This window comes from Oryx dammah, unplaced genomic scaffold (genome assembly GCF_014754425.2).
Source record: "Oryx dammah isolate SB20612 unplaced genomic scaffold, SCBI_Odam_1.1 HiC_scaffold_10, whole genome shotgun sequence".
NCBI classification, from domain to species: Eukaryota; Metazoa; Chordata; class Mammalia; order Artiodactyla; family Bovidae; genus Oryx; species Oryx dammah.
In genome coordinates this window covers 62,621,942-62,636,506 of record NW_024070194.1, presented here as the reverse complement: position 1 = coordinate 62,636,506, position 14,565 = coordinate 62,621,942, and the positions used below count along the sequence as shown (strand labels likewise).

At 37.4% G+C, this 14,565-nt stretch overlaps 1 protein-coding gene across 1 annotated transcript in view; it reads left to right on the top strand.

The window, feature by feature from the left end:
- MALRD1 (MAM and LDL receptor class A domain containing 1) overlaps window positions 1–14,565 on the top strand; it is a 585,291-nt gene that overhangs the window by 63,129 nt on the left and 507,597 nt on the right. Inside the window, exons 12-13 of the mRNA XM_040248365.1 lie at window positions 3,779–3,876; window positions 12,614–12,787. Coding sequence (XP_040104299.1) covers window positions 3,779–3,876; window positions 12,614–12,787 — 272 coding nt within the window. The remainder of the gene's footprint in view (window positions 1–3,778; window positions 3,877–12,613; window positions 12,788–14,565) is intronic.

The following is a 14,565-nucleotide window of genomic DNA, read 5'->3' as shown; positions in this document are numbered from 1 at the left end:
TAAACTCTATATCTTCAGTTTTATTGCTCTGACAAGGACCTCTGGAAAAATGTTGACTACAGCTGGTGATAGCTGCTGTACTTGTCTTATTCCTCTTGAGGGGAAAAACTGTCAATAATTCAGCCTTGAATACTATAGTTACTAGAAGGTTGTTTTGTATCAGATAAAGATGTTTCTATTTGTAGTGTTAAAGTTTATGTATATGTGTGTGTGTGTGTATGTATATGTATATATATAAATCTGTTAAAGCTGGGTGTATGCTTTTCAGAACATATTGTGATAATCATCATTGTGATATTATCTTTTTTTGTTTCTAATAAAAGGAATGATTTTTTTCAAATATTAAACCACCCTTGTATTCCTGATGCGAACTTCTTTCGACTGGTTTTATTTATGATTTCTTCCTGCATAATGGTATATTTGTGATAATTTTACCTAAATTCATTATAAGGTTTATTTTCTAATGTTCTCACAGCGTCTAAGGAATCCTTTCTGGGCCATATTGCATTAAAACGGGTGCATCCTTTGCAAAAAGTGAGGTTGAGGCTGGCCTGCACAGTGTAGCCTGGGGAGGCTGACCCCTCCATTCTTTATTTTTATACTGTGCTGGTCAGCTAGTCCCTCTGGGGTTACAAGAATTTTACAAGAATAGTTTTATGATGAACAGTTAAGATGAACAGGAACAGTCTCTTTGGTATGCTATAATTCCATAGGTCTCTTAACTCAGAGCATTCTGTGGTGCAGACTTGTAAGAAAATAAATCCAGAGATATATTTCTGGAAGTATATGGGCCTGGGGTCAGAGTTCATTCTCTTTAGGCTCTACCTGCGTATATAAATTTTGTCAATACTGTCTGTTTTTCAAGATCTGGTTAAAACGTTCTCTAGATGGCATTTAGCTTCCACATCAGTTTTCACTAATGTAATATTTTCATAATATTATCTTTTCATCTAAAAAATGTTCTCTCTTTTCACTTAATCAGAAGTCTTATAGTTTTTCATGGAGTTTTATGATCTTCATACAAGTCCTGTCCTTTTCTTGTTAAATTTATTCCTACATATCTTGTATTATCATTGTTAACTGTGAGTAGAATATTTCTTATCATTCTATATTCAGTGTCTTATTGCTAAAATAAATAAAATAACTTAGAAGTATTTCGCTGTTTGAATTTACCTTGCTGCTGCTGCTGCTGCTAAGTCACTTCAGTCGTGTCCGACTCTGTGTGACCCCATATACGGCAGCCCACCAGGCTACCCTGTCCCTGGGATTTGCCAGGCAAGAGTACTGGAGTAAATTCTCTTATTGATACCCGTCTTTATTAAAAGAGAATCTGTTGGGGTTTCTGATTTTACAATTACATTATTGGCAATACACATGGAATGCTATCTCTACTTTTCTGTTGTATTTACTAGAAATTTTATTTTCTTGATGTGCACATTTGCTAGACCTATGAGATAATTTTAGTCTAAGATAAGTAATATTATCTTACTAATATTTCCTCTAATTAGTAATGGTGACAGAATTTTCTAGGTAGTTTCTCATTATAATTAATTTTGTAGTTGGCCATTCAAGACATTATTTATTTTGAGGTAGATCTTTAATCTTTATTGTTTCTTTTTAACATTTTATTGAGGTTATTGGGAATGAATGACTATTTTTCACAGTCTTTTCAATATTTGTTTATAAGGGATTCCCTGGTGGCTCAGATGGTAAAGAGTCTGCCTGTAATGCAGGAGACCCAGGTTTGATCCCTGAGTCAGGAAGATCCTCTGGAGAAGGAAATGGCAACTCAGTCCAGTATTCTTGCCTGGAAAATCCCATGGATGGAGGAGCCTGGCCAACTACAGTCATGGGTTACAGAGTTGGACATGACTGAGCGACTTTCACGTTCACTTTCACTTTGACTCTATTATTTTACTCTTTACTTTGATCTTATTGGACTTCCCTGGTGGCTCAGACGGTAAAGCATCTGTCTACAATGCAGGAGGCTCGGGTTCGATCCCTGGGTCGGGAAGATCCCCTGGAGAAGGAAATGGCAACCCACTCCAGTACAATTGCCTGGAAAATCCCATGGACAGAGGAGCCTGGTAGGCTACAGTCCATGGGGTCACAAAGAGTTGGACACGACTGAGTGACTTCACTTCACTTCACTTGATCTTATTGACTATGTTGATAAGACTGTTAAACCAAACTTCTATTCTTGGAAATCTCATTGATCGGGGCACAGCATTTTTTTTTTAAGAATTGCAAATGCAGTTGAGACATTTTAATTGGAGTTTTGTGTCTATGATCATGAGTGATATTGAGCTGTAGTTTAATTCTCTTTTTATCATTCTTAACATTAGAGATATCTGGCATCATAAAATGAGTCAAGGAACTGTTCATGTTTTTCTAAAACCTATGATATATGCAAGTAATGTGCAAATATTTATTCTTTAAAAATTAAATAAAATAAACGGTGGGACCATACACCCTGGTAGATTGTTTTCCTATCACTTTTCCAGTTAATTTTGTGGGATAATCAACTTGTTCAAACCTTTTGCTTCTTTTAGATTTTGGAGTTTTAGTGTTTATATGTTTCATCCTTCATTAACTGCTTGTTTAAAATTGTCCATATTGTTTTAAATGACCAGAGGAGTAAGATCTTTGAATATTGTTAATGTTTAGAATTTTTATTAGTCTTTTGGCAATATTCAGTTGATTTTTACTTGAACCTGAGGATTTTTAAGGGGGAATAATTTTTCAAAGTCATCTTTTCCTGCTCTTTTAAAGGTGAAATAGAGAATTTAGTGAACTCATATACTCTTTCTATTACTCGTAGTCTGGAGTTGGGAACAGCAGGCATTATCCTTCCCAATTGGATTTGGATTTAAGGCCCATAGAAAATGGGTTCTGTTTTTCTCACTCAGAGACTGCACTGCTGACTTGCAGCCATGGTAGTCTGGTTAAACATGTGGTGGTACCTGTAACACATTTAATTGTGAAATCCTTTTCATTCTGTGCAGTCAGTGCTGATCTGGCTAAGAAAATTTCCTTCTGAATGTGTTTTATTTCATCAAAATAGTTGTCTTTACAGGTTGCCCATCACTTTGTGATTATCAAAGGGCAGGATCAGACCTTGACAATTGTGCAGCATAGACTACCTTGTAAATTTTCATTATTCAGGGAAGCTACCCTGACTACTCTTCTGAATATGTGATCTTTCGAGCTGCTAAGAGATGTTATCCCCCCTGTACATTTGCCATTAGCACTTCCATTGTTGTTAAAATCTAAAAGCAGTTATTTTGTTAACACTCAGATTACATCTTTAATTAAGCTTTCATTCCCTCTAGCACAGACAACAATGACAAACATGAAAGCCCCAGGAGAAACCAAGCTCATTCTATAGGCTCTCATCTTTTAGTACATCCAGAAGAAATTTACAAGTAAAGATCTCCTAGGAATTTTCTAAGGGCATGCTGAATATCTAATTGTAAACTTACAAGCTTCATTTAATTTCAAACCGAGACTTGAGTTAAGCCAATAAAACATGTTCATTGATAGAATTTAGATCAAGAGCTTATTTTTCATCAATGAGATTTTATTTCAAATATTTAATGTTATCCATATGAAAGCAATTAATGGTTATCTATGGAACGTAATGGTAAAGAAGTAAAAATGTAATTTTCTTTATCTGATTGATAGTTGAATATGTATGCATGGTTGAGCTATTAGAGCAAAGAACCACCAAATGTACAAGAGAACTTTCGTCCACATGACTTTATGTTTGTTTTTGCAGGATCATTTATTTATTTTGGGCCACATCAACCACCTGCAGTGGCCAAGCTTGGAAGTCCTGTTCTTACAAGATCAGTCACTGCCTCTACCCCATGTCAGGTAACAAATTACTGGACTATTCATTGGCTAGTCTGTGGTTATAAACTGTTAGGCTTGGGTTACTCCAGCTAGTAAATGCCTTCTATGTTTTACTACTATTTTCATGATGTATTGAGAAATTTGTGGAGCTATTTTAACAGGAAATGTCCTGTCATTCCAAAAGACATTTATAGCGTATAACTTGCACCCTTTGTTTGGGGGGCCTATTCAAAAATATTTCTATCATTTTGTATTCTTTCCATGTAGTTCTTTCAATAATTTAAAGCTGTAGATACACGTTGCCCCAGCTGCTTGTTATTTTGGCCAGAAATGTTCCTAATAATTGAGGAAAATAAAAGCAGCTTAACAAATTCCATTGAAAAAAAGATGAAAGGGTGAATAAATAAAGACAAATATGTTCAGGAAAAATAAATATATTTCCAGAAGTTTAGTTTTTCAGTTAGTCCTTCTGATGCCACTAAACACAGACCAAGGGGTAAAACTCTCAGTTCATTCCCACAGCATAACAGAGAAGAAGGCAAGGAACTTTGGAGTCAGATGAATCTGGTTCCAGTTTCACTTCTGCCACAGATGATACGCTTTGAGACTCAGTGTCCACCCTGGAAGCGTAGTGTTAGTAAACCTTCTTCACATGGCTGTGAGAATTCAAATGTGATTAAATACAGGATCTGGGAAAGTATTTGGGACATAGTAGGTGTTCAATAAACAGAACCCTTCCATTTTTCCATAACACTAATTTTCCATTAGTTTCTACCCTTTTGAGAGTTCTAACATGTCTCTGTGGAGAAGGCAATGGCACCCCACTCCAGTACTCCTGCCTGGAAAATCCCATGGAGGAGGAGCCTGGTAGGCTGCAGTCCATGGGGTCCCTAAGAGTCGACACAACTGAGTAACTTCACTTTCACTTTTCGCTTTCATGCTTTGGAGAAGGAAATGGCAACCCACTCCAGTGTTCTTGCCTGGAGGATCCCAGGGACAGGGGAGCCTGGTGGGCTGCCGTCTATGGGGTCGCACAGAGTTGGACACGACTGAAGTGACTTAGCAGCAGCAGCAGCAACATGTCTCTGAGCCTGTAGATTTCAGCTTTCTTCTTCTCCCTTTGCTTATCAGAAAATAATGAAGGGATCAGTAGTTCCACACACTAAATTCATTGTCTGGAAATGCAGGGTTACAGAATTAATTCAGGCATTCCTGGTGATAAATTACAGATCATTCAGAGGTGTAAATTTAATTATACTTTCAGCTTGATATAAGCCGACTGAGAGTGCCTGCAACTCTTAATAGATTGTCCTACTCTGTTTTTTTTCCTTTGTTTTTTTGTTGTCCATATCTTTGTGAGAATTTGGATTAAAACAATGGCCTGAACTCCACCTCCATCTTACCCACTTTAACTCTAGACTCTCCCACCTTCGGTTTATTTTAATTAAATCTGATGTGATAGATATAGATTTTTTTGGAGAACTTGTGAAACATTTTCTTGCTCTTTAAAAGCACTTTACAGACTTACTGAACTTTAATTCAAGATCACATACCCAAGTAATGCAACTGCTGTTGTTAAATTCATTAAAGACACTGGATAAAAATGAATGGAATGTATTAATTCTGCCTCTTTTACAGAAGTATGAAAACTAACATTAAGAACTTATTAGAAATTCTGAGACTCATGAAGAAATCATACAGCTCTCTTCTTTTTTAATATGATTTGCATTTCCCATGGTTGTGTGTGGGTAGCCATTAATTTGTGGTCATTGGGATTGACCCACAATTTATGATTGTTTCCACTTGACATTTTTCTTTATTGTGGCTTAAATTTGGAGCTTACCTATGGGAGCTATTGGGGTGGAGCCTCAGTAAAAGCAATGAGCAGTTTAGATGCTTTGTTGTTTGTCTCTCAGAACAAAGTCCTCCACCTTTGGTCTCAGATATTGATTTAGGGGCTTGCCTTGATTTGTGGAAAAATAAGAGGTTGCAGACTGCCAGTGGAAATCTTTGTTCCCTTTTAACTGCATCTGCTTGAATGTTAGGACTCTTTGAGTTAGAAGGATGGATATTTGGATTACTTCATAGTACTTTCCAGCTTAGAATTATTATTCGATTGTTATAGGTTATTCATAGTCTGAGATGCTCATAGCCAAAGTTCTCTTCCATAGGAGTATTCTAAGAATATACTATTAACTTTTTTTAGAAGTCTGTGGTAATGTGTGTTTCTTTCTTTCATGAAAGTTACAGAATAAGCTAACAGAACAAATTCTCATCTTTTTCAGTAACCAGAAAATGCAGCTGATCTTCCTAATTGGAACCTATTGATCATAGCTGTATTCATGGAATAGCAAATGTTCTTTGTAATAAAATAATAAAGAGGGGCAGTGAGATAAGCAAAGTGGGGAACTTTGATATGATTAAAGCTTTCATTTTATGAAATTATGATTTTTTTCTCTACATAATCATTTCAGGCTAATGCAGCTAAGAATATTTTTTTGAAAGGACTTTAAAGGAATATGAAGCTTTCTTTGGAAACCTTTTCTAACAGACTTTTAGGGTCATTTTGCATGAATAACCTTGTACTTTATGTGTAGCCCACACATGGTATCGACATACAGAACTGGTCCTGCAACTATGCAGTATTCAAGGTGTGGATTTTTATTGAAAGCTTCAAAAGCTCCTTTAGTCACTGGTGGAAATTTGGCATTTTTCCTTAAAATAGCCAGAAGATAGGACACACAGAACATGTGGAAGCCAGAAGCTAGTATTTCTTATTGCTGTTGAAATACTGTTACTGTTTTTAATAAATCAGGAAATATAGAATATGAAAGAGGTTTGTGAGAATATTAATATTTTCTGAGCTCTCATATTTGAGTTACTGTTTGAAAGACCAAATATCTCACTTCACAATTAAATACAGCAGGACTGATAACATGAAGCTTTTGCTTTCAATGCTGTTAACAGTTTATATGTTTGTCTTTTGTTTGTTCTAAATTCCCGAACACATATTTGCTATTCTAATAGTCTTTAATTAAAAAATTCTTAAAATTAAAAAGTGAGTGGGTATATCAGGAAAAAGATTGATGAAACAAGAGAGACTGGTTCCAAAAATAAAGTTTGAGGGCCAGGCTACATGTTTGAATCGAAGTATCCCAGCAGCCAGTGCAGAGAGAGACATGTGAGTTGCCATTTGGTTCAAGTTCAAGGAATTAAAAACAAAAGAAAAATAGTTCTTCTGAGACTCCTGAGTGCACACATACAAGTGTAAATGTTCTTTCTCTGACTCAGTGCACACCTGTTACTTCCATACTGCATGTGGGTACTAAAGGGACAATAGAAACACACGTTTGTCGTAATATAGAAAATATTTGCCAAAATATAGAATTTAGTGAAGGACACTAATAGCAGTTCAGTGTTAAGTGCTTCACAGCATGATAAAAATATATGTAATACCAGAATGGGTAGCCATTACCTTCTCCAGAAGATCTTCCTGACCCAGGGATCAAGCCCAGGTCTCCTGCATTCCAGACAGATTCTTTACCATCTGAGCCACCAGGGAAGCCCAATATGTAATATTATCTGTAATTATATGTAATGTATAATGTAACAACATATAAATTAAACATATAAGATATATAACATATATATATGTATATATAACATTTAACAATATAAAATGTAACAGTGATAACCCACTTGTAGCAACTCTCTCAATGAGTTTTAAAAGGCCATGTCTTATCATGTTCCCCTAGTAGAGTGATGAAGTCTTATTGGAGAGAAATTTAGGAAATTCGTGGTGGGGCTTGAAATGGTGCAGTCATGATTTGTTCTCTGTTTTCTTTACTCCAAAGATAGTGTTAGATCATGTTAGAGATCCTGAGCTTCCCCAGTGGCACTGGTGGTAAAGAACCTGCCTGCCAGTGCAGGTTAGATGTAGAAGACTGGGGTTTGTTCCCTGGGTTGAGCTAGAGTGGGTTGCCATGTATTCTTGCCTGGAGAGTCCCATGGACAGAGGAGCCTGGCAGTCTGCAGCCCTTCGGAACACCCAGAATTGGACACAGCTGAAGCGACTTTGCATGCATGCATATGTGTTAGGTATTCTAGAGGAAGCAATGGATTTTGAGGAAAGGTTGAGCAGATATTCTTTCTTATTGGACATGGTTAAAACATACCCAGATTAATCATTTAGATGAGAAAAGATTATATTTCACTGAAGACTGCAAACTTCCACTTAAGCTCATTCAGATAAAAAAGTCGATCAAACGCATGATTATGACTCGGAGTCACAAGAATCACTATAGTGGTAGTAGTGTTAGTCACTTAGTCATGTCCGACTCTCTGCAACTCTATGGACAGTAGCCCACCAGGCTCCTCTGTCCATAAGATTCTCCAGGCAAGAATACTGAAGTGGGTTGCTATGCCCTTCTCCAGGGGATCTTCCCAACCCAGGGATTGAACCCAGGTCTCTATGCACTGCCTGTGATACAGTAGACCTGGGTTCAATCCCCGGGTCAGGAAGATCCCCTGGAGAAGGGGATGGCAACCCACTCCAGATTTCTTGTACTCTAGTATTCTGGTAATGATAAAGGGGGATGTATGAGAGAGAGAGAGATGAATGCTCCCCCTCTACTACATAGACTTATTCCCAGCTGAATTTTGAGGAGTTACGGATATCTTGTTTCTTTCTCTTTTTTTTTTTGGTGTATACATGTTTTATTTTTTTGTCTTATTCTGGATCTTGAAGATACAACAGGTGTTGGAAACACCAGACAGGGGTTGATGTTTGTGGCTGAGAAATCAGAGATAACTGAGCATTTGGAGAAAATGAGAAAAGACATGAAGATTTGACCAATAAGCTCCCTCATAGGGAAGCAAAAGGAGTCAAGAGCATAAGAAAGTTGAGGAAAAAAGCAGAAAATCCGAAGAGTAGAGTTCCGATTGGAGACAAACCCAAATCAAATGAAATAGCAAAGAGAAACAAGGAAAACATTATTTTAAGCTTCTAAATAATGTCCTGTTATATCTGTTACTAATAAGTAATTCCTAGTTGTTCCTAATCATATTCTTTAGTAGAGACTGGCCTTTCCTCTGGGAATATCACAGGGCCCTGCAGAAACAGAATAGCAAGTTTAGTTATTCAGCCTGCGCTCAGTAACTAATAGTATAAGTCACTCGATAAGATGTCTTTTCTTTCTATAGTAAAATGAATGATTCAGTATTTTAAAAAATATATACAAATAATATAAAATCAGAGAATACAATTAAAAACAGTAAACTAATTTGAGCTTCATTTCTTTTCTCTCCCATTTGCAATTAAAGGAATTGCTTTGTTGAAAGCTTTTTAAACCACATGAAATTCTCTTGAATAAACTGATTCAGTGTCTTGCATAGTCACCCTGTACATACAATCCAAGCTGTGGCTATACAACTTACTGAAAACCCAGAAGAAATAAAAGCAAGCCTTTAATATTAACATTTTATATAACTGCTTTTTTTTTTTTTTTTGGCAGTGGGGCACACCGGGTCTTAGTTCCCTGACCAGAGATCAGACTCTTGCCCCTTGCATTGGGAGCACAGAGTCTTAGAGTCTTAACCACTGAACCACCAGGGAAGTCCCTATATCCCTGCTTTTTAGTGAATCAGACATAAATCAAGATAGTAGTCTCCTTTAAATGATAATTAATAAATACATTTTAAATGGTTGTTATCATTTTAATATGGGCTTCCCTGTTGGCTCAGAGGTTAAAGCGTTTGCCTGCAATGTGGGAGACCAGAGTTTGATCCCTGGGTCAGGAAGATCTCCTGGAGAAGGAAATGGCAACCCACTCCAGTATTCTTGCCTGGAGAATCCCATGGATGGAGGTGCCTGGTGGTCTACAGTCCATGGGGTTGCAAAGAGTCGGACATGACTGAGCGATTTTCACTTTCACTTTCCCTGGTAACGCAGTGGTAAAGAATCCACCTGCTAGTGCAAGAGATGTTGGTTTAAACATTGGGTTAGGAAGATCCCTTGGGGTAGGAAATGGCAACCCACTCTAGTATTTTTGCCTTAGAAATCCCATGGAGAGAGGAGCCCAATGGGCTGCAGTCAATGGGGCTACAAAGATTCAGACATGACTTAGTGACTAAACAATAAAAACAACATGATTTTAATATACATGCTTGATAGTTCTTTTTAATAGAATTTTCTGTGATGAAAATTGTCTTCTGCATCCACTGTGGAAGTCACTAGCTACAAATAGCTATTGAGCATTTAAAATGTGATGATAACGGAGAGAGTGAATTTTTCATTTTGTTGAATTCATTGACATGTAAATAGCCACACTGTTTTCATATGCTTGCCATTATATGCTTAATTGTTCCTTTTCATTCTCTCCCATAAAACTTTGAGGTCCCTAAGGACACCTGATTCCTTGTACATTTTACGATACATGGCAGGGGGGGTTCTCTCTCTATCACTCTCTCTGAAGGTTTTTAGACATTTATTTATATTTATTTATTTTTGGCTGTGCTGGGTCTTGCTTGCTTTGCGGGAGCTTTCTCTAGTTGTGGCGAGTAGAGGCTACTCTGGGTGGTGGTGTGCAGGCTTCTCATTGTGGTGGCTTCTCTTGTGGAGTACAGACTCCAGGCACAACGGGCTTTAGTCATAGTAGTGTATGGGCTTAGTTGCTCCATGGCATGTGGAATTTTCCTGGACTAGGAGTCTAACCTGTGTCCTCTGCATTGGCAGGGGGATTCTTATCCACTGTACCACCAGGGAAGTCCTATAAACATTTACTTTACCACTAATGCTCATAGTCTTACTCAAACTTACTTCTTTTCTTTAGTACCTATTAAATGACTACCTACTAAATGCAAATTGCCCTAGTTGGTTCTATGAGGAATTAACAAGGTGCATTGTGATTTTGAGTTCATGACATAATGTTACACTACTAATGTGTATTACAGTGGGAACCACAGATGTTGACTATGTGCCTGTCTGAAGTCATAGCTGTATTAACTCTTGTACAGTATTTTTACCCTGACCAGTATTAAATTTGGAGACTCTGGGAGGTTTCTTGGTCTATACCAAACTAAAGAATTCTCCTCAAATCTCTGTAATGCCAATTCACTTTTTAAAAAGTAAATTAAATGTGAAGTTCTAAGCTCTTATCCAACTGAATATGGATCCCATTGGCATTTACTCTTAATGCATTATTAACTTCGCACAGGTAATGTACTGAGAGACAATTTGACAGCTTGAAATTCTGATGCGGCATGCACAACTCTTCAACTAGGTTTAAAGCTCTGTTTTGAATATTTACAAAGTTGGAACATGCTGAAACTATAGCAGGGATCTAAAATTTAATTGTGGTAGGGGACCGTACAGCCTCTCTTTTCACAGAATTTAATTAAACACTTCCATTTGACTGTTTCTTGGCTTGCCTCAAGAACTGAGTGTAGGTGAACTTGATGGTAAAATCTGATATGAAATGGATGATCAGAAAGAGTGCTTTGACCAAGTGATGGCAATTCGGTAGACACTGAAAAAAATGTGTACCACATTGAAACAGAGAATGCTTGATGTTTCAAATGGTTTTTTAGAAGACATTACACATTTTTTTCAACTTTCATCTCCACTGAAATTGGTACCCACAATGACATAAATGGGATAATAAATAAATAAATAATGCATGTAATAACGTCTGTCCATGCAGCAAGGTAAAAGTCCAATGATTAAGGGGAGGAAAAAAAAAGCAGGAATTTAAAATGTAGTGAAACTGAAAAGGAGTCACTTTGAGTCAAAAGAGAATGATTTCATTTCTCAGGAGCCTCATCTCTGAACAATGCTCTGTCTTTGAAACATGAAGCATTAGAACTCTATGGCATAATGAGAGGAAGAAAAAATTGCTGTTGTGTCTGAACTTGGTTTTGTGGGTTTTTTTTTCCATGATATATTTTGTATTATATCATCCAACCACTGAGGCAATTAATTTTCAACTTGCCTTGTGTCCAGTCCTTAGTAAATGGTCAGTAAATATTGGTTGAGTAATGATAGTGCTGAATTCTATGTTATAGCTGCAGCTGTCAGCACCTAAAATAATCCTCTCTGTTTTCTCCACTGCCTCGTTAACCTGTCAGTCCTTTAGATTGTGTCACCATTGATGATGAGTAGGAAACAAAATGATCAAATCTAGGCTCCCTAACCACAAAAAGAATATTTTCTAGTTAGATTAAATTATTGATAAACAGTACTATGTGATCTCCCAAGGTTTTCTCTAATGTCACAACAAAGAGGAATTAATGAAAAAGTATTCCTTGCAGTCTTCTTTTACTTGAGAAAATTTTGAAGACATCAAAGAGAATAGTAGTATGTGATTTTGTAATTTGAGTCAGATATAGAACATGTGTCTTCCTATATTCATAAGAAGCAAGAAAGCAAGAGAAAAGGGTCCTAAAATTGTTCCCTAATGATGTAGACAAATATTTGTCCTCATACTTGTCTGAGCAGGATGCTGGTGTCCCATGTCTTTAGACAGCTCTATAGCATGTATTTAAAATACCAGTTAATGTAACTGCCTTGAGCCTCTTCTTAAGGAGGGACCACAAAGGCTGGCAGAAGATGTACTTAGCATTTTCTGGGTCTACATATTTGGAGGAGAATTAAGAAGATGATATTGAACACCAAAGTAATTTTGGGTATTTTTAATTATAGAAGATCTACTGGGCATAAGTAAATGGAATATTTATATCACTCAAACACACTTTTCACCAGGTGCAGTTTTGGTATCGTTTGTCTCAGCATTCACGTCTCTCACTTTTTACAAGAACATCTCTGAATGGCGATTTGCAGAAGCACAGTGATCTAATCGGAATCTCTGAATCTCAATGGCGACAAGCAAAAATCAATCTCATTGCAAAGGCTGGAGAATCTACTCTCCCTTTTCAGGTAAGCATGTAAGAGATGAATACAACTCAGAAGAAGATGCTTATTTAATGCTGATCTTCCCAGACAACAGTAGAACACGTATGTCCCATAAGTTTATCTGATATTAATAAAGCAAGCATATTCACAGTCAGGGATAAGTAGAGAAGTTATCTTAACTAAGTACTCACGACTTAACTTGTGGAAGCAGAGCAAAAGTGGAGGTAAGGATTGAACAGGATGGCAGAGAGAAGAGAAATGTAATGGGAAAATATTTTTCTTAAATAAGGATGGCGGAGTACATAAGGTAAAAGTGAAAAAAATCTGAGCTGCACTCCTATTTGCTGTCCATTAATACTGACAATTTTTATCACACTTTTATGTCATTTTCTTGGCTAAATAGTGAAAGAAGGAAACTGTAGCTTATCAAATGAGCGCCCCAGCTTCCACCCTTCTGGACATGACTCTCTTCTGGATGATGTTTGGAAAGAGCTAGTTTAGTAACTAGATTGGATGGTGGAATCAGAGGAACACACACTGCCATCAGTCAGATGGTCTGAGTTCCCGTCTCTGCTTAACCCAAGGGTTGCTAAGTGACTGTATACATTATACTTTTGAGCTTCAGATGTCCCAACCTGTGAAAACCACAGTGACAATAAAAGCAGTATTGGGGAAGCTGAGTATTAAAGAAAATGTAGCTAAAACGGTAGCTATGAACATGGGCTCTTTAGCCTGAGGTTCAAACGCTGGTATGTAGTCAGAGGGAAATTGCTTTATCCTTCCATGCTTTTGGATTTTTCGCTATAAATGGGTGCATGGAGGTAAGATTGTTGGGGTGTTCGAAGCCTCTGAAAAATAGCACACCTCATCTGCTACTCACTTCCTAACTGAGGCAAATACATAAGTCAAACAGGGAGAACGAACTATTTTGGAGAAGATGCCTTTAGAACCTTCAGGGATATATTTAAAATAAGGACTTCCCTTGTGGTCCAGTGGTTAAGAATCTGCCTGCCAATGCAGGGGACATGGGTTTGATTCTTGGTCCAGGAACTAACATTCCACTGGCCACAGGGCACCTAAAGCCTGTGCTCCACAACAAGAGAAGCCAATGCAAAGAGAAGCCTGCACACGGCAAGTAGAGATTAGCCCCCGCTCTTCATAAGTAGCAAAAGCCTGTATGCAGCAATGAAGAGGCAGTGCAGCCAAGAAATAAATTAAGTTTAAAATAATACTTCACCTCAGAATAAACAGCCCCACCCAGAGAACAACCAACTGCTAGAGAATCCAGGACTCAACCTTTGGGGAAACCATCTTATCATGAGTGACTATGATATATCACTGTTATCTCCTCAGTTGTAACAAATGCCCCCCTCTGATTGGGGGTGATGATGATGGAGGAGGCCGTGGATGCTTGGGGGCAGGAGGTGTGTGGGAACCCTCTGTACCTTCCTCTCAACTGTGCTCTAAAACTGTCCCTAAAGATGCTCTAAAATCTTAATAAAAAACAAAATACAAAAACCAGAATGTCCTTTGTTGAAATTGACTCTGAGAAATATTAGAAGTTGAAAGTCATACTGTTCTTTCTGGGCTTCATTAACCTGTCACTTATTATTGAAGAGTTTTAGCATAGTATAGGTGTTTTTTTTAATTTAATATTTCTTCTTTTGTCTTTGTTTTGCAGTGAAAATTGAGGTTGCTCTTTATTATCTGGGGACATATTAACTAGTTTGTGGACTGATCAGGGTTTGGGGAGATTTTGTAATTTGGCAAACAGCCGCACTCTTGTGCTCTCTGTTTTCCTT